The sequence below is a fragment of the Herpailurus yagouaroundi genome, unplaced genomic scaffold (genome assembly GCF_014898765.1).
Source record: "Herpailurus yagouaroundi ecotype Mexico unplaced genomic scaffold, PumYag 250, whole genome shotgun sequence".
Taxonomy (NCBI): domain Eukaryota; kingdom Metazoa; phylum Chordata; class Mammalia; order Carnivora; family Felidae; genus Herpailurus; species Herpailurus yagouaroundi.
In genome coordinates this window covers 22,919,935-22,945,332 of record NW_024412467.1, presented here as the reverse complement: position 1 = coordinate 22,945,332, position 25,398 = coordinate 22,919,935, and the positions used below count along the sequence as shown (strand labels likewise).

Below are 25,398 nucleotides of genomic sequence, written 5' to 3'. Positions count from 1 at the left end.
TGCATGGAAAAGATGATCTTGCACAAAAAAGCCACCAACTGCTTGTAGACCAACCAGGGCCCCTGGCCACTTCTCACCAAGCCAAAGGGGAGAGGGTGCTGCAGACAGGTCTTCCCCTCTCTCGCTTGCTCTCCCTCTTGTTCTCCCTCTCTCTCTGTCTCTCTCTCTCTCTCTCTCTCGTCCCTGTCTGCCTGCAGAGGCACATAACTCCTGAAGCCTTTGGAAGAGAATCCAAGAACTTGTTGCATCAGCTGATGATAAATGAACAGCATGTGGACCACGCTTGGGTCGGAGGGAAGTGCTTCTCTGTAATATAAAGTCTGGATGGAGTCTCATGAAACAATGGTATTAATCAGTTCATTAGAGTCTAGTGAGTGTCAATTTTTTTTTTAATTTAAAACAAAAAAAAATTATTTTAGAGGGAATGAAAGAGAGACTTCTTGAGTGGGGGAGAAGGGCAGAGGGAGAGAAAGAGAATCTTAAGCAGGCTCGATGCTCAGCACGGAGCCCAAGGTGGGGATTGATCCCAAGGCCCGGAGATTGTGACCTGAGCCAAAAAAGCAAGAGGTGCCCTGAGTCTCCGTCATTCTTGGACAATGGATTTCCACAAGCCTTTGTTCAAAAAAAGTTATTATCCTCCTATTTTCTTCTAGTTAGTTAATCCTGGCATCTTAACCTTGGCTACTGTCCTGGCTCAGAAGGGACGTTTTTAATAACAGCCTTGTAAAAAAAGGTTAGTTTAGTATGAAGAAAAATGAAGCTAATATAACACTGGATGTCAATGACACTTCAATGAGAAAAAGAAAAAAAACCAAAAAACAAAAACGAAGCTCACACACCCCAAGCCGCTCATCCTAGTTTATCTTGGATTTATCTTTGTAAAGTGGGGGGAGGGGAGGGAGGCCAATTATTGTCCAGGGACTCCATGGGAATTGTCCCTGAGTGTATTTGCAAGAAAGAGACTCTGAAGGGACGGGTAAGGGAGTGACACCAGCAACTCTTCCCTCCTGGGCTGAGACCCCCTTTGTACTTGATTTCCTTTCATCCTCGGCAAGTACAAAAACATCACCAAAGGTCAAATATCTTTTCCAGTTTGTCATCTTGGCAAGCCGAATCTAAGAACATAGTTGTTGAATTTGTATTCCCAAATAATCTTTCCAGGTTTGCATCAAAGAGGAAAAGGATACTGTATTTCCTTCAGTTTAGCTTGTTAAGCAAAATCTAACAATGACTAATGAGGTCTATCAACTCCCAGAGTTCAGGGGTAGCTGGCCGCTCCCAGAGAACGATACATAATCACACAAATCTGCGGGGAGGCCAGCTGGAAAGCCAGAAGGTCCAACCTTGACTTGGGCACTAATGAAAGAACCCTCTTTGCTGCATTCTTTCATAAATTAAGGGAATTTAGCTAAAGAAAGGACACTGAGGGAGATGCTGTCCGCCTAAGGCATTTTGCAACCTCTAGCATGAAATAAGCTTTAGGTTCTTCACTTTGGCTTAGCAGAGGGTTGGAACAGGATGAATTACTTGGCATTTAATTGCTTTTTTCTTAAATATACAGTTCCTTGGCATGTATTGTAATAATCCAGGAGAATGAAGCAAAATGAGGTCATGTGAAATTTCTCTGGTCAGCATGACTCGTGGAAATGTAGGAAGAAAGTCCATGAACCTGCCTGTCTGCTCCCAGAGCCCCATGCAGCACCCGAGGGGCTAAAATGATTAGTGTGCACAAGTCCTGCCTTGAACTGTACTGGGCTCCACTTGTTTGCTCATGTGGGCAAGTAAGGGTGGATGGGTGGCATCAAGCTGACTTCTGCATTTTAATTCATGGCTGAGTAACTGCCTGATTTATTCACAATTTATATTTTTTAAAAAGCATGTGTGTTAAACATGCTAATCATATTCCCATGCAAAGTTCAGTGTGATGTAAATCAAGATGAGCTCTTCCATAAGTCACAAACAGTAATTACCAGGAAAATGACACGACTCTGTAGTTTAGTGATGCCCTTTTAAATGAAGGGAAACCCTTTTATTATGCTGTGATCTTAATAGCATCATGGAGCATCCATGTATCACTATGTGGGCATAGCACGAGAAAGGATCAAACCTTACCTTGTGAACTAAAACAAAAGTAGCTAAGCACGAGCTTCCTATACCCTGAAAAGGTCCCTGCTCCTTGTTCCTCAGGCTCCTTGCCTGGATGGACCCCAGGGTCAAGTTCTCGGCTGACTCTCGGTTGCCTCAGAGTCAGGGAAAATTTCCCCATCGGAAGCCCTGACAGGCCCAGCACACAAGCCATGCCCTCATCCGGAGGCCAGGGTGGGACAAAGCTGATGCTGGTTCATTCCACACAAGCCTTGCTAAACCTCCCGCCCTCTCCTGAGTCCTAGGAAGAAGATGCCCCGGGGGGGCACCTCCCATTACGTACCTGATTACTGTGGGGGTGATCTCTGCACAGAAGAACACGCTGAGGCTTCCCACCGCGTGGGAGGCGAACATGCCCACGATGGAAAACGTGATGGAGAATTTGTCCTTGACACTATCACTCATACCTGAAGGAGAATCAGAGGGAGACAGTGAGCGGGGCAGGAGGGAAGGGAAAAGGAGGCTGGCACGGCAGGCAGGGGGTGGGGGAGGGGTGCAGAGACAGCAGTGGGACAGGGGTGGGAGGAAGGCCTGGGACCACAGGAAGGGTCTTCCTCCTTCCCCAGTAGAAGTGCAGACTAGGGCACTCAGTTCCCTCTGGAGACCGAGGAGCACGTCAGGTGTAAGAGGTCAGACCCTCTTGGTGGAGACTTTGTTGGGGTTCCCGTGATTTCCTGTGGGCCTCGAATGCTAGAGCTCACGCGGACTCTGCCAGAGTTCCTTAGGCCACGAGCCGGGCCTGGCAGGAGGGAAGGTGGGTAAAGAGGGGAAGGCTGGTCTCCCTGGTGCTCTAGCAACACCCCTTCCATCCCAGCTTTCAGAGAAGGAAGGTCTCTGCTATCCCGGCCTCAGGGCTGACCCGTCCAGTACACAGGACAGGGTTTACTGGGCTGGATTTAAGGGAATAAAAACTCAAATAGCCCAAACAGAAGAATTTACAGCCCAGAGGGTCAGACTTAACCCATCCAGGCATTTGCAAATGGCACCAGAGTCTGACCACACACCCACGCATCATCTAGCACAGGGTATTGGCATGCTGTTGGGGTCATACACGTGGGGCACAGCTCAGTTCCCTGCAAGGCTGCATTATGAACTCAGGGAGCCCGCTGCAGAAAGCCCTGGCAGCATGGGTTCAGGTCAGGCCAGGCGTGTGTGACCAGCAAGATGCGGGACACCAGCTCTGCCATCCCCGTGGCCAAGAGCAGCGAGCTTTCACGATTCACAAAGGGGGATAGCAGCTTCCCCAGGCAGCACAGTCAGCCAGGCCTCCAATGCTCCCTGGGGTTCTCTGATGTCACCCAGGCACTGTCCGAAAGATAGCCCGTGGCACTGCGTCGGCACCAGGGTGCCCTGTGCTGACCGCCCATGCCGGCGGAAGACGTGAGGCCATGCGTGCAAGCCGGGCGCAAACGGGGAATCGAGGTGCTCTTTCTAGAGGCAAGAGGGAGTAGAGAATACAAATGTATGCTTATAGTGTCCAACCTACGGCCAACTTCAGCTGCAACTCTTGAAGGGTAGGAAGAGAGGAGGAGAAAGAGAGAGGGAAGGGAAACCACAGGTCTGTGAGTCTTTATGAAAACGTGTATTTGAGTGCAATAAAAAATGGTGATGTTCACAGCACAGGCATTTGGGGCTCACCTGAGTCTGGATGCTGGCTGTATTTCCCAATCACTGGGCCCATGCAGACGAGGGTGAAGAAGGTGGGTAAAGAGGGGAGAGAGAAAGCATGTTAGGTACAAAGCTGTCACTGTGCTTTTCCATGGGACCAGTTTCTAAGCCAACTCCCCTCCACGTCTGGGTTGGCCCTACTGCCAGCCCGCCAGGCCCACTTGGGGAGCAGAACCAACACCCATGGAGGGGCCAAGTGCTAGAGGGACACGGAGACCTGGGGCTAACAGAGTCCCCAGACCCTGGGATTAGCACCTGACTTAACAAAACTCGTTTTGTTTGGAGGGGAGAGGGCTAAAATCGTTCTGCCCTCCAAGTGTGGGGAGAAAATGGAACTCTTCAGAACAGAGACTCTAGCACACCTTCTAGTCCTCAAGCCAAAGGGTTAACTTCATTGTGAAAAAATTATCCCAGAGTCACTGCTGGTCTCAAGGAAGCAGCAAGTTCTGCAGGGGCAGACCCGTCAGGGGACATTTCTGCGAGCTCCGAGCCCTGATACTCATAGTTACTTGTGTGCAAGGAGTGCCTGGGACATTCCTGCTCAGGGACAAAGAGGGCCTCTGTGACACTCCCAGGGGCTGCTGCTGTCACCCAAAGCTCATGAGCTTGCACAAGGGGATGGGATGGTCAGGAGCCAGTTGCCACTTCTCCGTTTCCTTATTGGTCACAGCTGACAATAAGACCAGTCTCCCATCAAGATACGGAGTGCATGAGGATGTGACCAAATTAGCGAAAGGGCTCCTGGGTTTGCAAGTAGCTGCTCTTTAATCCGGTTTGCACAATGAGGTTGAGAAAGTGTGCAGTTTTTCTTTCTGTTCTGGATACAGACTCTCGCACCGTGGATGACGTGAAGGCTGTCTTCCCCGAAGCCCCACTGCACCGGGACAGTCGTGAGTCTGATTCCTGGCTCTCCTTGTGAAGCTGGGGGATGACCGGCGGCATCTGTTTCCTGCAGTGTCCCAGCCTGTCCCAGGAGGACCGCGCCTGCTCAGAGCAGGCTTGGCTGCCCGGCTCTTTTGTGTCTCGCTCTGGGCAGGTCAGAGAGAGATGCCTGGTGCCTTTTCCATGCACGAGGAGCTGTACCAAGTACGCCTCCCACAGCTGGAGGCGCTACATGGATTCCCTCTTTTTCATTTAAATTATTTTTTAACATTTACTGAGGAATTCTTTGGCCCAAATGCAAGCTGGTAAACTTGGGAACATCTGCTGACAAGCAGTGTCCCGATGCAGGGGTGTCCAAATGTCCCCCTTGTTTTCCATGAAAGAGTGCTTTGTTCTTCTGGTCATGTGATGTGTCACAAAGAAACAGTCTGGCCGTCAGTGAAGTCATGTCCACCAGGACTGGGAAGGCCTCACGTGCAGGGAATCGTGGTGAACCCAGGAAGGAAGGCTCCAAGTGGCAGCCCGGGGGCTGGGCTGGGGCAGGAGGGGGAAAGGCACAGTGCACTCAGGGACAGTCACCATGGATATTCCAGTTAAAATCTGTCCTTCCCAAGGTACTTCCCTCAAGCTGTTGGCTTTGGAATAATAGCTCAGGTCACAGAAAACTTCCTAAAGTCTCCCCCAGCTCTGCTGAACACCCTTTGGTCACAGGCCAGCTCCCCTCCCCCAGGCTCTGCCCCCGTGGCCCATCCGCACCCCCAACCCCCACTCACAGTTGAGCAGCCCAAGCTGCAGGAGCGAGGCCAGGGCGGTGAGGATCATGAAGAGCAGCAGCCCTCCCCTGCGCCCCAGGAACCTGACCACCACGCACATAGCCAGGCAGGACGCCAGGGCGATGCTGGCCACGGTGTAGTAGTCGGCATAGAAGTTCTCGAGGAGCGGCACCTTCACCTCGTGGCCCATCATGCTCCTTGCAAAGCAGTGGTGGATCCCGTACCCCGTCAGCCTGTGGGAGACGCACACACCGAGGGGGGCGGTGTGCAGGCGTACAAGGACAGGAGGGCTCAGTGACCAGGAAACAGACATGCAGCTCAACACATCACAGAGAACATGCTGTTACCACGACCGCATGTCTGATAGGGTGCAATGCAAAGAGACTTCAGAGAAAGGACAGCAGCAGCCCTCTCATGGGGCTGCCTGATCACTCTCCTCACCGTCACTTTAGCAGAGAGCGTGAGCATGAAAGCGGTGAGACATTCTGTTCAAACACCATCAAATGGATCCAACATGTAAGACAAAGCGCTCCCATTCGTCAACTCACTTAATCCCATGTCAGCACCGTAAGAGCTGCTGTCAGACCCATTTTACAGATGGGAAAAAAGGCTTAAAGAGGGTAAGCAGCTTGCAGAAGGTTACTAGACATACTGCCTATCTGGACCACTGAAGGACTTTTCCTTCAGTGCTCAGGGTTCTGGAAACTTGGGGATCCACCCAGAGAACTACCTGCTTAACCCATTCCTGCTGCTATTGACAAACACACCCTGGGGAAGCCAGCAGGAAGCCAGGCCAAATGAAGACACCTGGTTTTAGAGACTGTGTTTCAGTTCTTAATTTATCATCGTTTCCCTCCCTTTGCCCTGGGTCAAGCCTCTCTATCACCTCCAGAGGCTCGTATAAACCCGCTGGGAAATGTGAGTCCCACCCGCTGGAGACAGATGTCCACTTGGGGAGATGGGGGGCGGGGGGGGGCGGGGTACGAATGCACGCATGCACCTGGGAGGCTGCAAGTGCATGTTCAGGGCATGGGCATCTGTTACATCAGCGCTCTGCACCCACCCCAGAGTGACAAGTATCCTTCTCTCCCAACCCCCACTTCCGTGCTTTGGGGAAATCAAAGTGCTTTCATCAAACTGTGAGGATGCATCAAGGTCAACTGCGGCAGAGCCTTGCCCCCACAGGGGAAGCTGCTGTTTGCCAAATGAACTCATTTCCACTTGGGACATACTCAGCAAAGGACCTGCTGGGGCAGTCGCTTTATAATCTTGCAACTGGGGAGATTCGGTTAATCTCTGGGGATCCCAGATGACTTTCTCTGTCTCTTGGCCTACAGAGGTCTCATAGAAATCGTCTTTTTGTTCTGGTAAGAAGGAAGTCTTTGGATCATAACAGGTAATTTTAAGATAACAAGGTCAGAGAGATTGATCCCCCTTTCCCCAAACAAGTAGCATTAAAATAGAAACTTGGCATCTCCCCTATGTCACAATTTGTGTTTTTTTTCCAAACTAGAGTTGGAAAAGGCACTCCATTTGTAATGGTCCCATTAGCCTAGCCGGCATCTGCCTGAGACTGGACAGCAGCACGGGTGGCCGTGTCTGGAGCCGACTCTGGGCAGGGAGGCTGAAGCCTGAGGGCTCGGGCCCTGACCAACGGAGTGGCTAGGGCCTCCATGTCCTTGTCTGTAGGACAAGGGTGACAGGAGGAGCCCCAACATCGAGAACTGATGAAGTGGAGTGGCTTTGATAGAAATAGCCGTGGGGAATGGTAGGAACAGAGGCCTGACTCTTTCCAGGACAGGAGTCCTGATGCCTTTCAAAATTGACTGCAAACCCTGCCCCCTGCCCTCCAATAGTCTCTAACATCAAATGAGAGTTAACATCCTCCCTCACCTGAGGTGACCTCTGACCCTGAGTGAGGGCCACTCTGTGTGGTCAGGGAAGGGCAGGGTTATTGAGCTGTGAGTCAAGATGGGAAAGACCTTCTTGGTCTACACAGGGACCCTGGGGCTTATCAGACTTATCCAGGGCCCCGGGGTCAAGCACGAAGCCCCGGGCTGACCAGAGGCCCTCGAGTTGTGGCTGTAATTCAAGATGCAGCTGTGGGAGAAGGAGGGCCCTGCCGGCCTCCCCTCCAGACACTCTCTTCTCCAGCCTCTCCCTGACCTCCACCCTGCTCGTGTCCCTCTTGTGACTCACGAGTTCACACACAGGACCACGATGTTCTTCCACAGGTTCCGGGTTCCCACCACTTTCACGATGCAGACCTTCTTGGGCCTCCGGGAGAGCTCCTTCTCCAGCTCTGCAGACAAAGAGAACCCGTGACCCATCGGCAAGACCCTGGATAGGCAGCCTCCTAGGCGTTCCTCAATTGGGGCATCATGAAAAGGGGAATTTTTTTTTTTTTTTTTCCTTTAAGCCAGAGGATAGGGTCTGGCTCTCAGGATAGAAAACGCATTCACAGAAACACTGACTTTGCCGTTCAAATTTCCCCACGGGGCCTGAAGGGAGCCGAGGCACACCCTAAGTGTACCTTTTCACAGCAAAGCCTTTCTTGCGAGGGAGGCAGGGTACATACAAATAAACAATGAGTGTAGACTCACTCCACTTTGCCTGAGTACCAAACTTAATGACAGGGGTGCCTGGGTGACTCAGTCGGTTAAGTGTCTGACTCCTGATTTAGGCTTAGGTCATGATCTCATGGTTACTGGGATCGAGCTCCACATCGGGCTCTGCACTGAGAGCACAGAGCCTGCTTGGGATTCTCTCTCTCCTTCTCTCTCTCTGCCCCTCCTCTGCTCATGCTCTCATGCTCTGTCTCTCTCTCTCAAAATAAACATTTTAAAACATGTAAAAAAAAAAAACCAAACAAACCCAAATGACATTTTGGGTTACAGAGGCACTAATCAGGTTCAGGTCGTATTAAAACAAGCAGTTCTTTTCTGTGTGGAGTCTGATCTGTCCACCTCACCCACAGTTCAGAGACCAGGAGAAGCACGTGCTCATATGCTCCCTAACTTCACAGGTGGGAAGTACAGTGGCTGTGGCTGTAGCTGCTCCTTCTGATGCGGCCCCTAAGGGTGTGCATCTCTTTGGAAAGAGAAATAAACACACGCATGAGCACGTATGCACAGAAGTGCATATATGTGTGTACGCACATATGTGTATATGTACGTTTTAGTTAACAGTCAAAGGTCTTTGGGGACTGAGCAAGACAGTGTTCTGCCTCAGAGTGATATGACCAACTACAAAGTTATTAGACAGAACTCCTCATGAGGCTCAAATTAGCTCTGAAAGCCATTCTGAACAGAGTCCACTAGTGCTCCAAGGCCACATTGACATTTGCTGAAGCCCAGGTGTCAACCTGGCAGTTTAACAGGGAGGGTCAAAACACAGAAATGCCCCAGCCTTCAGGATCTGCCCTTGTGTCTGTGAGCAGAAATGCCATACATTCAGCCCCCAAGGCCCCTCTGTGCTCTCCTAGCCCAGCAGGTCCTCAGGGAGTAATTCTCTCTACTCAGGAGCTCAACAAGAAAAAGGAGACCTAACCCATTGGTTGGGTGGCCCGTGCTCCTCAAGACTGTCAAGGCCATGAGAAACGAGGCCCAGACCAGAGGAGGCTGGGGAGATGACAACAAAGTGTCATCCTGGATGGGATCCCGGAACAGGAAGTCATTAATGGAGACACTGGCGACATCCAGATGAAGGCTGGGGTTTGCCTAACACTACTCTACCAATGGCAGTTTCTCAACTGTGACAAAGGTCCTATGGTATTATGTTAACAATGGGGAGACTATATTCAGAAATTCTGTACTAATTTTGTAACCTTTCTGTAAACCTAAAATTATTGCAAAATACATTTACTGAAAGAAACAAAAACACAAACAAAGCCAAGTAGTATGGGTGGGAAGGCCCCATCTAATGAGGGCAGGGCTTCTGTGCTTGGAGGAAACAGAATTACCTCGGGACAGACCCTGCAGCAGCCATGTGCATGGGGACTGCTACTGATGTGCTCTCTGGCACTTCCTAGGGCCTCTTCCACCTCCTTGGTTCCAGTTTGAAGGGAAATATGTTGCTTAACCATAAGGCTTTAGGAGTTACTTAAACAAAAAAATTTTTGGATCAATGTCACCAGCTGGGGCATTGAAGGGAGAAGGAAAAACCTTTTCGATGTCGAAGGGATGCCATGCCACTTGAGTACCCAGACCTTTCTTCCTTCCCACTTTTAGGTGCAAAGCCTGAGGTGTGTGCAAAAGCCTGAACAGCTGGCACTTTGGGTGTCTATCCACGGATCCCCCTCGACTCCCAAGCTCTTCGGAACCTTTATTTTCCCCTCTGCAAAAACAGACTAATCTGATTTACAAACATCCTTTCCCCATGGCTAAAACACTAAAAAACTTTTAAAGAGCATGGCAATGTTACGGTTAACAGATAATGCGCGATCCAATGATCTTAGTATCTTCACGGTTATAAAACTCATCAGGAATCAACTATAATAGCCACACTTGCTCACCATGGAAGTCATCCAAGAAGAAAATTTAAATGTCTATTAGCATGTTTACAGAAGTTAAAATCTCTTTTTGTAATGTGGTCCAAACCTAACTGCTAATACATTATTGTATATGAAATAGATGTTTAAAGAAACTGCAGCAATTTCAATTGTGACTTAATCTTTCTTTTTTATAGGATTAAACTGTAGAGCCCAAGGTCTAAAGAACTGACTGTAGTCTACAGGGGTAACTGCATTATTCTAAATGGAATTAGATTAACCTGTCTGGAGCTATTGACATGTTGTCTCTGTTACATACCCTACCAGCCTATGAATAACAACATAAAGCTTCCTCAGCACTAGGTCTGTTTCTCTGGGACAAAAATCCCCCATCTCTGAGTTGTGAGAAACATCAGATGACTTTTGAGACACCCTAAGGTAACTGAATACAGGAGGCCTTTCTGTCTCTCTAGTCATCAGACAGAAATCAGGGATGTCCCGAAGTCCCTGAATGTGGCTACATGAGAGTAAGAAGGGGAAGTGCAAGTTGATCAGACTCTGGGCACCAAGGAAATGACTGATAAAAGCATTTCCTCTCCCTGTCTCTCCTCCCAAGCTCTCTGACCCTCTGGATTCACAGCCATTAGAAAAATTTCAAAATGGGGCGCCTGGGTGGCTCAGTCGGTTAAATGTCTGACTTCAGCTCAGGTCATGATCTCATGGATCGTGGGTTCAAGCCCCACATCGGGCTCTATGCTGACAACTCAGAGGCTGGAGCCTGCTTCAGATTCTGTGTCTCCTTCGCTCTCTGCCCCTCCCCCACTCACCCTCTGTCTCTCTCTCTCTCTCTCTCTCTCTCTCTCAAAAATAAACATTAAAAAAAAGAAAGAATAATTTCAAAACAAAACCAAGTGGGGCTTATTTAGTTTTGACAAGCCAGCAGCTCCCACTCCACCCTGTATTTCCCTGCCCCTTCTCCTCTGCATGTTTGGTCACAACCTAACCTGGGATACAGCAAGGAGTCTGAGAGACCTGGCAGAATCCCACTTTCGATTCTCTTTGCTGAGCTTCCTTGGGAAAGCTGCTCTGTGCCTCAGTTTCTCAGCTATTAAGCGGGACACTGCTCCTACAAGGCCCAAATGAAGGAAGCAGATGAAGCCCCACATGGCCCTTGGTGGGCAGGCAGCCTTCCTAGCCCAGTGCTCTGGCTGACCAAGACTGTCCTGGCTCCCCCCCAAACAGCTGTAGAAGGGAGAGGTGTCCTTGCAGACACGCAGAAGGAGACATGACCTCTACGTACGTAAGAGATCCAGGCAAGGGGCCAAACCGTGCTTCTTGAGGATAGCGCAGGGAGAAGACGGTGGTAGTGCACCGAAGCCCAGGCTCAGAGACGCAGGGACAGCACACACAGACGATAATCTGCGTTTGTTTGGATGGGGGTGTGAGATTAACTGGCTGTGCTTTGATGCTTGTGTGCACTGTTAATGCATTACGGGTGAAACTGGGAAAGCAACAGTTATAGAAAGGAGAAGACAAGAGAAGTAGGGGAAAGAAGAGGGGAGGAGGAACGGGAGGAGGAGGAGCAGAATCAGGAGGAGCAGAAGCAGGAGAAGCAGATGTAGCAGGAGAAGAAACAGTAATAACAGGAGGGGAAGGAGCAGGAGTTGGAGCAGCAGGAGGAGGAGCAGGAGGAGCAGTGGGAGGAGGAAGAGCAGGAAGAGGAGAAACAGATGTAGCAGGAGAAGAAACAGCAATAGCAGGAGGGGGAGGAGCAGCAGGAGGAGGGGAGGAGCAGGAGTTGGAGCAGAAAGAGGAGGAGCAGGGGGAGAAGGGGGAGGAGGAGGAAGAGAAGGAAGAGCAGGGGGAGGAGGAATGGCAGGAGAAGGAGGAGCAGCAGCAGGAGGGGGAGGAGCAGGAGGAGGAGGAACAGCAGGAGGAGGAGCAGAAGGAGCAGGGGGAGGAGGAGGAGGAGCAAGAGGAGGAGGAACAGCAGGAGGAAGAGCAGGGGGAAGAGGAGGAGGAGGAAGAGGAAGAGCAGCACAGCAGTCCCCCACCCCCATCACAGCCATTGTCAATCGCATGCACTAAAAGCTCCAAGGCAGTGGCTCTGATGCCCAGGTCCAAGCTCAGAAGTAGAGAAGGCGCCCATTGTCTCCCCCACACAGCCCCTCAGTCCTCAGGTGTGGATTTAGAAATGATGGCACTTGGCCATTTGGATAAGTGCTTCAGAAGCAAGCAGATGAGAGCAACTATACGGACCTTAGCGAAGTCACCTCACACAGCTCTCTCTTCAAAATCTACCCAAAGTTTTGACAAGTGACCCAGCAGTGCTGACCTCTGCAACTCCCTCTCTGTGCACGTGACTGCAGCTGGCCTGAAGCCCGGAGGAGAAATTTTCTGTAACCACTTAGGTTAGGATCAGAGCGCTGGGGTCAGCCTGCCTGGGCCAACCTTGGTGTCATCACTCTCTAGTGGTGTGGCTTTGGGCAAGTTACCTAACCTGGGGACTCTGAGGAGTAATTCACAGACCCTCTTCTCACCTCAGTTTCCGAACAGATGGACAAGACAGAGGGGGCAGTGAGGGCAGACTCCAAGCCTGATTACTGAGAAGGGCAGGGGGCAGCCCCACATGGGCCTCATGCTGGGACTCACCCTCCCATCCGGCAATGCTGGGCCAGGCGGGCTTCTCCGGGGGGGTGATTCCCAGAGAGGGCCTGATGCATGAGGACAGAGGACACCCACTCCCCACACGGGGCTTGCTCCTTCCACATGGAGCCACATCAGCAGCAAGAAGCAGTGCTTCCCAACACTTAGCTTCTCTGGGCCCCACATCCCCATATGTCAAGCAGGGATGATGTGATGACTGACCTCATTAAGACTCTGGTGAGAATCAAATGCCGGTGGAGAGTGTCACCCATGCCTGCAGAGTCACTGCCCAATGACTGCCTGTGTTACCGTTACTATTGCCAGGGGCTGAGCACAGGTCTGACTCCAAGATGTCTTCTCACGGTGGGCTGCAGTCTACAGGCCACAGCTGGGGCCAGCAGCACTCGGACTCTTGAGAGGACGCTGAAAGTCTTGGGAATTAGGACGTGAGGACAGATGCCAGTTCCTGGTCGCTTTCTGTGACACTAATGTTTGCAGGAATGACACTGACCATGACACTCAGGAGGCACATCCGCTTATCTACCTAAATTCAGCTATCAACTCTGCTGGGGAAAGCTGACATGTTCAAAGATAAACCAAGATGGCTTTAAAAGAGGAAAGGGCATGGATAATTCTGGAACGTCAGGTTTTCTTCTAGCATGAATGCAAAAGGATGTGCTGGCAGGGGCATGAGCATTGCCCCCACCCCAACCCCCATATGCATCCAGGCCTGAGACTCTCATCTACCCAGAGGTGAGGTGTCCGGCAGCCATGGCCGATTCCCATGTGAAACTGCCCTGCCCCCTCCTGGACTGCAGGAGGCCTCGATTCAATTGTTCAGTAGACATTCAGGGTAAGCCTGCTTCGTGTTAGGTCTGCTGCTGGTGCCAGGAGGCAAGGGAGCCCAGCCTTGCACACCCAGGCTGCCATGCCAGCTCTCGTCTATGGCAGGGTGATCGGCCCCAACAAGGAGCCACAGAAACTGGTCAGCTACAGCTGCTTGTGAATGATGGGGGAAAACACCTAACTGGAGGTCTGACCTCGTCCCTGAGGAGCTGACCACAGTATAGATGGGGTAGCAGGAGGACCCAGTGTGGGGACGGCCCTGCAGAGGGGAGGCATTCGGTGTATTCTGAGAGCCTAATGCGGGCTGCAGCGCCTTGGAGAGGCAGGCAGAGGTGACACAGGGTCTCTGAGCAACTTCAGTGAAGGTCTTAGGGATCTAGCTGGAAGGCCCCTGGAGACTGCTGAGGGATTTCTGAGCAGGTGATGGGAGGGGAGGGGCAGTGAGGTCAGAGACAAGAAGACTCATTAATGTGAGTCCCAGTAAAGGACAGGTATTGGCAGGTGGACGAGATGAGGTGATGGGAAAAAGATTCCAAGCAGAAAAACAAGCCAGCCTAAGAAAGTTGGAAGTGGCCGATTCAGATGAAGCAGACTTCACCTACCTTCCCCCAGCACTGGCTTCAACGCATTTGACAGCTGGGAGTGAGCAGAGCTCCAGAGGCAGAGGGGAAACATGTATCCCCTGGGAGTGAACGCAGTGATAACCCTCCCAAGAGGGGGAAAGTCACATGCATCAAGCTACCTCTCCCCCCGCCTCCTCCTGGAACAGCAGCAGAACTCATAAGCAAAGACAGGCAAAAAAGATGGAATACCACTTGCCAAAAATAGGAGGAAAATGAATCAGTGTAATTAGTATTGAGAAAACAAGCTTTTCCCAGACAATATTTTAACCGGAAAGAAGTGGATTGTGGTGATTTAATTAGGGAAATGCTAGAAACAAATTATACTGTAAGACTTAAGAGCATGAACCTGCTAATGAATGTGGCCCAGAGAAGTTTGGGAAGATGGCTGGACATTCCAAAATGAGCAAACATGGCCCCAAAGGGGAAATGAATCCAATTCTCATTCTTCTCCACAGTTACAGTAGTATCTCTGTCTCTCAGCTCCCCCTGATCTCTCAGAAGTAGCACAGTGAAGCTGCCTCTCTTGGACTTCCTGGGTTCAAGTCCCAGCTCAATTACTTACTAGTCTGACTTTCAGCAAGATGCTTAACCTCTCTGTGCCTCAGTTTCCTCATCTGCAATTCTGGATAATTTTAGTACCTCTCTCAGAGGACTATTGTGAAGAAATAGAAGTTAATATATGTGAAGCACTTAGATTTTATATTAAATAGAAGCTGGTATTTGCAAATCACTTGGAAAAGTGACTAACATATAAGCACTATGTAAATGTTATTCTGTTTATTATCATTGCCACTGGATAAAAAGGGACCACAGATGTCCCTCTGCAAAGCACGAGCACTCAGTACTCTTCATGTAAAGCAGACCTGGTTCATGTCCTTCCTCAATCCAGTAATGCAAGGGTTCCAGGCTTCCTGAACTCTTCTGCCTGTGCTGAAGTGCCTGGCAGATCAAGCCTGCCCTGTAGGTGGAGGCTGCCTAGCCTTGCTGTCCCCATCTGCCAGGTCATAGGTACAGGCCAAGGCAAGGATGCCACCTGGTTAAGCAGCAGCATCTGGGGGACTTTTATTGACCATGAACCCCAGACCTGAATCAAGAGTCTAATTAAAAGCCTAAGAACCATGGAATAGATGATTCCAGAAGCCCTTGCTAGCCAGTGTGATTCAGACCTCCTATGTTCCTTTCCTGTTGTGAATGGAGATGTCCATTCTCCTGCACTTAGGTCTCTGCTCACCTGTTACCTTGGAGCCGGGCTACCCCTGAGCATCTGAATATGACCCCTCACCACCACCCTCTATCTCTCTACTCTGGATTTTTCTGACAGCATTCATTCCTCCTGATGTATTATACACTTAATTGTTCACTGCATGCCTTCCCCTGCTTGCCGGTAAGCTCCACGAAAGCCAGGCTTTGCCTGTTTCCTTCTCTGTTCTAGAACAGTGCCTGATGCCTGATACACAGCAGGTGTTTCGAAAATATCTGTTGGACAGAATTTCAGATCATGCAGAGGGGGATGTGCATGTTCTGTCTTAGAGCCTGCAGATTATTTTCCTGGGAAATTTATAACAACAGTTCTGTCTACACCAGGTTGTCAGGTTGTTGCAGTGGGTCAGAGCTTGGTACTGGTTTTATCAGAACTTTCAAAAGGTCTGTGTGCCATGTACCTCGGAATTTCTTCTGGTGCTTATTAAAAAATGCAGCTTCTCAGAGCTTATTCCAAATCTACTGGATAGAATCTCTGGGTACCAGGGAGGGGCCCAAGAATATGGATTTTAATGATGCCCTGGTGATACTTAATATAGGATCCCCAGCCTGAAAGCCCCCATCTAGCTTGTGGTGATGCTCCTGGCACAGACAAATTCTATGGATTTGAACTGCTATATTAAAATACCTCACTTTTCCACTGCTTCGGATGCCCAACAAACAGGTCACAACAGAAACCAACAATGGCATCTATGAAGGTCATGCTAGGGAAAAGAGAGATAGTACAGACAAGTCCTACCCCCAGATAGGACTCTGCTGGTATATAAACCTGGCTGGCAGGCAAGGCTGTGTTCCAGACTCAGGTTGTCCCCCTCCTAAATATTCCTTGACAGCTGGGTGCATATTAGGCTTGGGCCTCACTTCTGGGTCTGGAGAGGCTATGTGGGGTGCCACAGTGTGTTAGACTCAATCAGGAGAGAATCCAATTCTCTCCAAAGGAAGGTGGAGAGAATTTCAATTCACCCACATTCCTAGTTTGGCTGCAGATAAACAGCTAAGGAAGCTGCTTAGTAGGAGAGTGATGACTCCTGGTCCAGCATGGGAGGCACCTCTCCCCACCTGGGTGGGGCTGCAGGGTTGATGTGAGCAGTACTCACCGGGCATCACACCTTTGATGTCACTCTCAGGGTTCATGCAGTTCTTCTGTGTGAAGTGCAAGATCAGCTTCTTTGCAGACTCAAACTGCTGGGTAGCCATCAGCCACCGGAGGGACTCGGGGAATATCCTTCAAAGAGACAAAGGGAATTGGTGAATGTCTTCAACTCTGCAGGGCATCCAGAAGCACAGCTTCTGTCCTGAGCCTAGAAGCTTCACAGGTGGGTGGTGTTCATTCCTACCCATGTGCAGTGAAGGCCAGTGAATGCTCAGGACTCTCCTGAGCCAAACCATAGCAGTGGACGGTGTCTAATTATTTTTTTGAGAAAGTATAAAACTGAGGCGCCTGGGTGGCTGAATCAGTTAAGTGTCTGACTCTTGGTTTCGGCTCGGGTCATGATCTCACCATTTCACAGGTTCGAACCCCACGTCAGGCTCTGTGCTGATGGCGTGGAGCCTGCTTGTGATTCTCTCTCTCTCTGCCCCACCCACTCATAGGGTCTCTCTCTCTCTCTTTCTCTCTCTCTCAAAAAAAAGTTAAAAAAAGTATAAAGCTTACGATTTTTAAAATGTGGCACACAGGAATAACATCCTACCAATTATATCAAGAAATCAGTGTAAACTCTTCCAAATAACTATGTGTTTCTAAAGCATGTTTAAGCAGTTTGTTGAAGGGATGCTTTTGTTATATGTTGTCATGAAAACAAACATTAATAGAATTATTTTAAGTTTAAAAAATGCCTGGCACGAGCAACTGGACAGTTATTTTCAGTTTTCGAACATTTCACAGGACTTGCCTATAGAATTATTTTCATCTTGCTGCTAACTACCTGCCACACTGCTCTGAGATGATGCTGCAAGACAGCAGTTTTCAAGTTTTATTAGCAACAGATTCCTTGTTTGTTCTTAGTCTGAAATCTTGTGAGGATCCCAATAAAAAAAAAACAAAAACAAAAAACACTAGTGTTTTATTATCAAAGCACTTTCTAAGTTTCCTTTTATGACGACATTTACAAGTCAGCCAAACAGAACAACGTGCCTGTTTGGAGCAGGGTCAGCTCGCTTTTTCTGTACAAGGTGAAAGTCAATATTCTAGACTTCGCACACGACGAGGTCTCTGTGATAATTTCTCAACTCTGCCATATGCAGAAGCGGCCACAGACAGCACATGCAGGAACAAGGGTTCCCTATGTTCCCTTAGACCTTTATTATAGAGGAGGTGGCCCCCCTAATTGGGAGAAAAGCAAAAGCTAGAAATCAGGCCAGGGCTCCGGCTATCACCATACTTTACTTCAGTTACACAGTATCAAGGAGTCATGGCGAATGCTGCTGAGACGTTACTATTGTAACTGCTCCACGCTGGCCATACTACTAGCTCTGGAGAGCCTCTAATTAAAGTAATCCAGAAGCTGGATTGTAAATCTTCCATTTCTTCATGCAGGATCCCAAACACAACTATTAAATCAAGCTCATTTTCTGCGTCCTCTAATCTGTCTGATCAAGTTAATGAGCTCTGAGAAGTGGGTTAAGCTGCTCCTGACTGCAGATTTTAGGTCCTGATTTGGGTAGAGAGCATTCCTCGCACAGGCCATTCTGAGTGGCCGGCCCCACGGCGGGTGATGGTGGGGACCTGTGTGTTGATCAAGGTGCTTCTATAAACAATGCTGGGGAGGCTGGATAGAGAGCCTCAGGCCAGCCAAGAAGCACCCCCGTTTCCGGATGCCCCACACGACAGCCCCCAACGTGGCGGGACACCTGCCATGGCACTTGACTACTGGGCACAGCGACAGTGCAGGGCCTCGCTGGCTCCGCATGACTGTGGCCTCAGCATGGGACCAGGGGGCCGCGTGGACCACGGTGTGCCGTTCCGGGTGGGGGGCAGCGCACAGGCCCCATCGCCAGCACCAGCACACAGCTGCCGCCTTTCTCACATGGGCACGTTTGCAGGTGGTCCAAATATGCTTCGCCACTTTGGGAGAATCTTGTTAAAAGGCATCCCAGGACACCAGCTAATGTATTACTCTGACAACATGGTGGTTTTGCAGGTGGTCTCTGAAGTGTAAAATATGGTATACAACATGAGAAAGCTTAGAGTTCTTTTAAAATAATTGAAAATAATTTATATCCAATGTTTATGGAACTCTACAGCAGGGAGCGGAATTTGAAAATCAAGACCATAAACAAGCATGATGAGAGAAGAATAGGGCCCAGAGCACAGGAGGCAGCAGTGGGGAGGAGCACAGCTCACCTCTACCCCGAGGCCGATCCCCAGGTGCCCAGGGCTCCAGGCACAGGGCCAGTAAACAAGCAAGGAGCGTCATCCACCAGAACACAAGGTTTGCATGTCCCCAGCACGCTGAGGTCCTCGGCCTCGATTTACCCTAAAGCTTTGCCAACAGGGTAGGGCTAGGTGTGGAGAACTGTAGGGAGATGCTCACTGTGAACAGTTTTGATCCCTGAATGGGAGGCAGGTGACAGTTCTGGGAAAATACGAAGTGATGTCTCTTTGATGCCATTTTGTCTTCAAGGTAAAGCCCTGCATTACGCATAAAAAGCCAACATTTTTGTTACTGAAATCCCATCAGTCTAGGCATTAAACTCCAGTGAGGACAGCTGCTCACCTCTTATCAGGACCCACAGAGCCCTTGCCCTTCAGGAGAAGAGGTTTTTTCCCCAGGTTTCAAAGCCACAGAGACCACAGTCCCATGGGGAAGGAGTCACGTGCAGTCTGGCGGTGCAGAGGCTCATGGGTCTCAGGGATGCTGCCCCACCCGGCTGGCTGCCCCCGTCACCCTCTATCACTTCTTTTGTCACACCCAAATCGTGCCTGAGGACAACAGACTTTGGGTAACTAAAAATGGCTAAGAATAATTAAATACCCTTTACGAGAAAGGACAATGAGGAAGATTCTTCCTGGAGAATCTTTGAGACTTGCAAAGCTTGTGGAAGAGGCTTCAAGGACAGCACCTTTGCAAATGCATGGCATGATCTTTGCATTTAAGAGGTGGGTGTGGGCCTGTTCTGGAGCTCAAACACCCATTCAGTCACCAAAGTATTTTTTTCTAATATGTGTTGATCATCCCAAATGGATGTATCCCTGACCACAACGTCAGAGTCTTGTATAAGGAGATCTCTGTAAATAAACAGGTAGATGGACAAAGTAAATAAGTAAACACACACACACACACACACACACACACACACACACACACACACAATAAGTGATTTGGAGAGAAGCCTGTGCAGTATGGGACACAACCGGGGCCAAGGAGAGTGAGCACTTGTAGAAAGGAGGTGCAGGGAAGACTGTCAGGCAGCACTGTGCTTGGGCTCCTTAGGGAGACGGGCAGGTACTACAGCATGGCTGTGGGAGGGGTGTGGGGACAGGACCCCAAGAAGAGGTGCAGGATGTGAAACAGCATGTGTCTGGCGGGGGGTGGGGCTGCAAGCTGGTAAAACAGAATGCTGGGGGTGAGGTGAGAAGAGAGAGGAGAGGGAGAGCAGCAGGACCCAGGCAGCAGAGGCTCCTGAGCACCCTGGAGTCTCATGAATGGCGGCCGTCTGACCAGAAGGACCTGCAGTGAAGAAGCAGGGCTCTCTGGGGAGACTTGAGCATGAGAACACGGGCCGGCTCCCATTAGCCACCCAACCCTGCTGCCAGTGGCAAATGGCACTGCAAACCACCTTCCCTAGGGCTGGATTTACGACCACCAGGCACCCTTCTGCATGTTTCCCACATACTAAGCTCTGTCAAGCTTTTGATGGGGTAGAGTAATACTCCCCGCATTTCACAGATAAGGACAATCAGGCACAGAAAGTCCAGACCTTTAGTTAAGTGGCAGAGCTTGATCAGAATCCAGGCAGTCTGACTCAGGAGCCCACATCCTTAACCTCAGTGGCTGCAGCAAGGAAACATACTCCACATGCCCAGATGGTGTTCAGGTGACAGCAGCTCAGGAGGTACCGTTCTAGTGATGCTTCCTCAGGTGTTCCAGAAAACCACAAGCCCGATGGGCACATGTATGGAATAATGAAGTTTTGTGATGCCCTCCACATATTTAAATTTACTGCAAAGTCATAAAGAACTTGTTGGCCCATCGGCCTCTGAGAAAGCCCAGAGATGGCTTTTTAGTTTGGATAACATGTAGTGTGGCCACGTTATGGGAATTTAATGAAATCTCTCCTGACAAGTACATAATGTAATAACACCATGCAAATTAAAAAGCCGGCTAACAGCCCAGGACCTGGAAGGAATGCAGCTGAACCTTAGAGAAATTGATCATTTTCAACAAAAATAAAAGAGCACAGCAGGCAGTGGGCGGCCACATCTGCCTGGTGTCCCCTCCTGTGTAGATATGGTGAGAAAGTGGCCGTGAGAGTGACTTCTGCTACCACGAAAGGTAACCTGGCAGAAAAGCCACAGTGGCTTCTCTGGGAGATAGCTTTGCAGATGGCTGCTGGAGGAGGCCGTGGCTCCGGAAGAAGGAAGTGTGTCCACGGAGCAAATGGCTTTCCTCAACCCCCAGGAGCAGAGCAGGAAGTTTCAAAAGCTGCAAGCATTTAATTCTTTCAAGCTCTGTATGAGGTATTATTATTATTATTATTATTCCTCTTTTACAGATGGGGACACTGAGGCAAAGAAAGTACAGGCACATGGTCCAGCTTGCACAGCTGGTAAGTGACAGAGGTGAATTTGAACCCATGACTAGAGAGGTTGGGATCGCTCCAAGCCAGGTGGTTCAATGAACCCCAGGGCTTCTGCAAGAAGGATGTAGGCCAATCTGAAGTCTCCACTCGACCTGCTCTGGTCTTAAACCCTGCAAAGGAAGTGAGCAAAGAGCACAGTAAGGGCAGATGGAGGACCCTGTCAGGCAGACATATCCTCTCTCTGCTGAAGATCACAGGTCTGACGGGCCTCTCGCCCCAAGGCAAATGATGGATTGTTCTGAGGCCTTCTCCGAGCTACATCAGGATGGTTAGAAGGTCCCTGATTCCTCAGTCACAATTTCAGAATCCCAAAGGTTCTGAAATCTAAAAACCTTACTGATTTAATTCACTTGGCAATGAAGCCTGAACTGGCCTGGCCTCACCAGAGGCAGAACCAGACCTAATGGATACGAGCATTCTGAGTCTCAGGCACAGCTCCTCATGAATGCACAAACATTTCACTGCAGAAGCATCGAATATCTGATGCTGAGTAGCTGAAGATGGGATGGGGGCTGGGCACTTCAGAATTTGGGACAGGTGAGGGTGGAGCTGCACATGGATGATGAGGGGGGTGCGGGGCACCTGCCGAGTGCCTGCCTGAATGACACAGGCAGCGCCCTGTCTGGCTTTCCTGATGGCCTCCTGGCAGTCATAGGCAGGCCACCATCCACCGAACTACAGCTGGGGAGACTGGATCAAAGGCTTGGGCTATGAAATTCATTTTGCATTAAGCAAATCACAGATAAATCCATTCTCTACTTAAAAAATTAAAGCATTGGGGCGCCTGGGTGGCGCAGTCGGTTAAGCGTCCGACTTCAGCCAGGTCACGATCTCGCGGTCCGTGAGTTCGAGCCCCGCGTCAGGCTCTGGGCTGATGGCTCGGAGCCTGGAGCCTGTTTCCGATTCTGTGTCTCCCTCTCTCTCTGACCCTCCCCCCGTTCATGCTCTGTCTCTCTCTGTCCCAAAAATAAATAAAAACGTTGAAAAAAAAATTAAAAAAAAAAATTAAAGCATTCCAGCCCTCCTGGAACCCTTCCCCCAATCCTGGTGCCCTCGAGAAGGCCTCTGCCCTCCCATCGTTTTCCCCTCCAGGGGCAAATACACCTGCCTGGTGGGGGCGAATCCTTCCAATCATACTGTGGGCACTTGTACACTGATAGATCTTGGTGTTTCTTCTGCTATATTGCATTGCCCCCACTTTCAGTGACAAATGCGAGTTTCACCCTCAAAAATTCCCTTCCTGCCAGACTGCATCAGTGGTGCAGAGAGCATCACCCTCAGATGTGTGCATAGTGGTTTCTATCTCCAGGTCCTAGATATGACCTACACTAACTTCCTACTTGTGGGCTGGGGGCACCTGACACAAGGCTGGTCCAACATCAGAACAAGCTGAGCAGCATCATTTTCCAGCATGTACTTGGAACATGACAGAACCACCTTTCTATAGGTCACTCACCCTGTGGCCGCAATTATTCCACAAAAAGCCAAGAATCAGCAGTCAAGTGAAAAGGGTCTTTGACTCAATCACCTGCAGCTTTCAGAGGCCATCCACTGAAACACAGACATTCCTCAAAGAACTCTGAGGCTCCCGTTCAGACAACCGTGGTCTAGACAGTCCCAGGCCAAGGAGCAGAGGGTGCACACCGGCTTGGGAAAGACAGCAGGACAGTAGCCAACATGGGAAAACACAGATGTTCCAACCTTGATCAGGTGCCGTGAAGGCTCATCCCACCATAACACAGATGTGCCTAGTGCCATGACATAAACCCTCTCATCACCCACCAAGAAAAGGCAAAGTTACAAAAATAAACCGTGGAGTCTGAGGGGGGTGTCTCTCATTTGCACTTAATTCAGCTCCTCAGGGCAAGCACATGGGTTGAGCCTCTGCCATGCCCTCCTGGGGGAAAAGGGTAGCATCAGTGGCAGGGTCAGACCTGGAACTTGGTCTTTAGATCTCTAGATCAGTGTAATTTTCTGCATGTCATGCTGTTTACCACATTGCTTCAAAACCAGGAAAATCTATTTTGGAAAGATGCCTACAGGGGCGCCTGGGTGGCTCAGTCGGTTAAGTGTCCAACTTTGGCTCAGGTCACGATCTCGCGGTCCATGAGTTCGAGCCCTGTGTCGGGCTCTGTGCTGACAGCTCAGAGCCTGGAGCCTGTTTCAGATTCTGTGTCTCCCTCTCTGTCTCTCTGCCCCTCCCCAACTCGTGCTCTTTGTCCCCAAAATAAATAAACATTAAAAAAAACTTTTAAAAGAAAGATGCCCACCAAATAGCTACAATGAAGTGTTGACTCTTTAAAAAAATTTTTTTAATGTTTATTTATTTTTGAGAGAGAGAGACAGAGCTCGAGCAGGGGAGGGGCAGAGAGAGAGAGAGGAAGACACAGAATCTGAAGCAGGCTCCAGGCTCTGAGCTGTCAGCACAGAGCCCAAACTCATGAGCCAAAGTCAGATGCTCAACTGACTGAGCCACCCAGGTGCCCCTAAAGTGTTAACTCTTAAAGAGGTATATGGAAAATTTATTTTCATAAACCTTATTTTCCCAATAGCATCACAACTGATATTACCATGTCATCGTAGGCGGATAAATTTTCTGTGTTTGCCTAATTGATACTATGAGGTGGTTGTTCTTCAAAGCTGTGTGTCTGTGGGCAATTCAGACAAGGAGAACCCTATCTGCTTCTCCAGCAACCCCAATTCACCACATGCTTTTCAGACCACAAGACTCTATGATTTAACAGTCATGTGTTGTTTCTGATACGCTTTCCTATCTTTGCCTTCATTCCTGCTTTCTCTGTTATTTGGCTAAGTCATAAGCCCATCTGATTTACATTCATTGACCTGTTTTCGCACGTTGGTCTTTGTAACCTGTGTAGTCACTCAGTAGAATCAGTAATTAAAACTCAATACTGTGATCCTTTCCTAATACTACAAAGTCAGTATTTTTCTTTCACATTTAAAGATAAAACCACATATTTCTTCTACCCAATTGGAGAACCTGACACAGACAAGTATACTATCTAGGCTGTCTTCTTCCTAATACATTTAACACCAGCTCTGATGAGACGCCAACTTGGCAATTCTCTACATTAAAAGCATGTCTATACTCTTTAAATTACTGTCCTACAATATTTATTCATAAAGGAAATATAGGACAGAGGTTACTAAGATTAACAGCTAATACTCTTATTAATTTTATCTTCAAGTATTAATTTTAGGGCGATACACGTGGAGAGGTATGTCTTCACACTGTCAAGTACAACATTACATCATTCATGGAATAAATGTATATGGGGCATGATCAACCTGCCAGCAGAGAAAAACATGTCATTTAACAGACACCTTACAGGTAAAAGCTTACGGCAGGTAGGCCATCCAATGTAGAGGGAAGGACACAAGGGTCATGAAAGGCTTTGTAGAAGTCAAGTTTCCCTGAATGTGTATGTGAAAAAAAAATCTCAGACTGTACTAAGGGTGCTTCTGATTTAGAGGTAATTGTAGCTGTTGGTACTTCAGATTATCACCAAGTTATCACATAAAATCCTGAAAAGGTTCTCAAAATTAAAAAAAATAAAATCAAAGTCTAGAAATGAATGAGTTACAAATTGGGAGAATATCTTAAGTTTCTGGTCCAAAGCTCTTATAATAATATAAGCTTGGTTCCTGTAAACAAGCTTTCACTTGGATTTTTTTAAAACTTTAGTTCTGTCTGATATATATTTATACACACACATATATACATATGTACACACATGTATATACATATGCACATGTGTATATGTATGTATGCATATACATGTGTGTACATAGGTACATATATGTATGTATATATATAAAATTAAGTCAGTTCAATTCAGGGGATAGCAAGTGAATATAAATGAGCTCTTTTTAAACAAAACTTTAAATCATGATTTGAGTTAAACTTAGTAATTAAGTGAGAAGGGATGAGTATCATGAAATCAAATAAAAATTGGCTTTTAGGATGGTTAAACCCCAAAGTTTTCCCGAGACAAATAAACTCTTCATATAAATCTCTTTGTAGAATATAAAATTCTTTCATAATTACATGGCCTTTCCACTTAATTATCTGTCACAGAAACTCAGAACTTTGTGTCTCTAATGTTTTCCAAAATGGTATCCACCTAAGAGCCATAATTCTTCTGTTACAGAAAAATTATAGAGGAAATACATCAGGAACCCTGTGTTTATATACTAGTTTTGTGACCTTGGGCAAGTCACATCACCCTCCAGACCTCAGTTT

The 25,398-nt window shown here is 48.8% G+C and overlaps 1 protein-coding gene across 1 annotated transcript in view; it reads right to left on the bottom strand.

Moving 5' to 3' along the window:
- SLC22A23 (solute carrier family 22 member 23) overlaps positions 1-25,398 on the bottom strand; it is a 182,997-nt gene that overhangs the window by 13,475 nt on the left and 144,124 nt on the right. Inside the window, exons 7-12 of the mRNA XM_040460628.1 lie at positions 16,430-16,557; positions 7,668-7,770; positions 5,469-5,701; positions 3,784-3,816; positions 3,628-3,651; positions 2,429-2,552 (exon numbers count right to left, since the gene is read on the bottom strand). Coding sequence (XP_040316562.1) covers positions 2,429-2,552; positions 3,628-3,651; positions 3,784-3,816; positions 5,469-5,701; positions 7,668-7,770; positions 16,430-16,557 — 645 coding nt within the window. The remainder of the gene's footprint in view (positions 1-2,428; positions 2,553-3,627; positions 3,652-3,783; positions 3,817-5,468; positions 5,702-7,667; positions 7,771-16,429; positions 16,558-25,398) is intronic.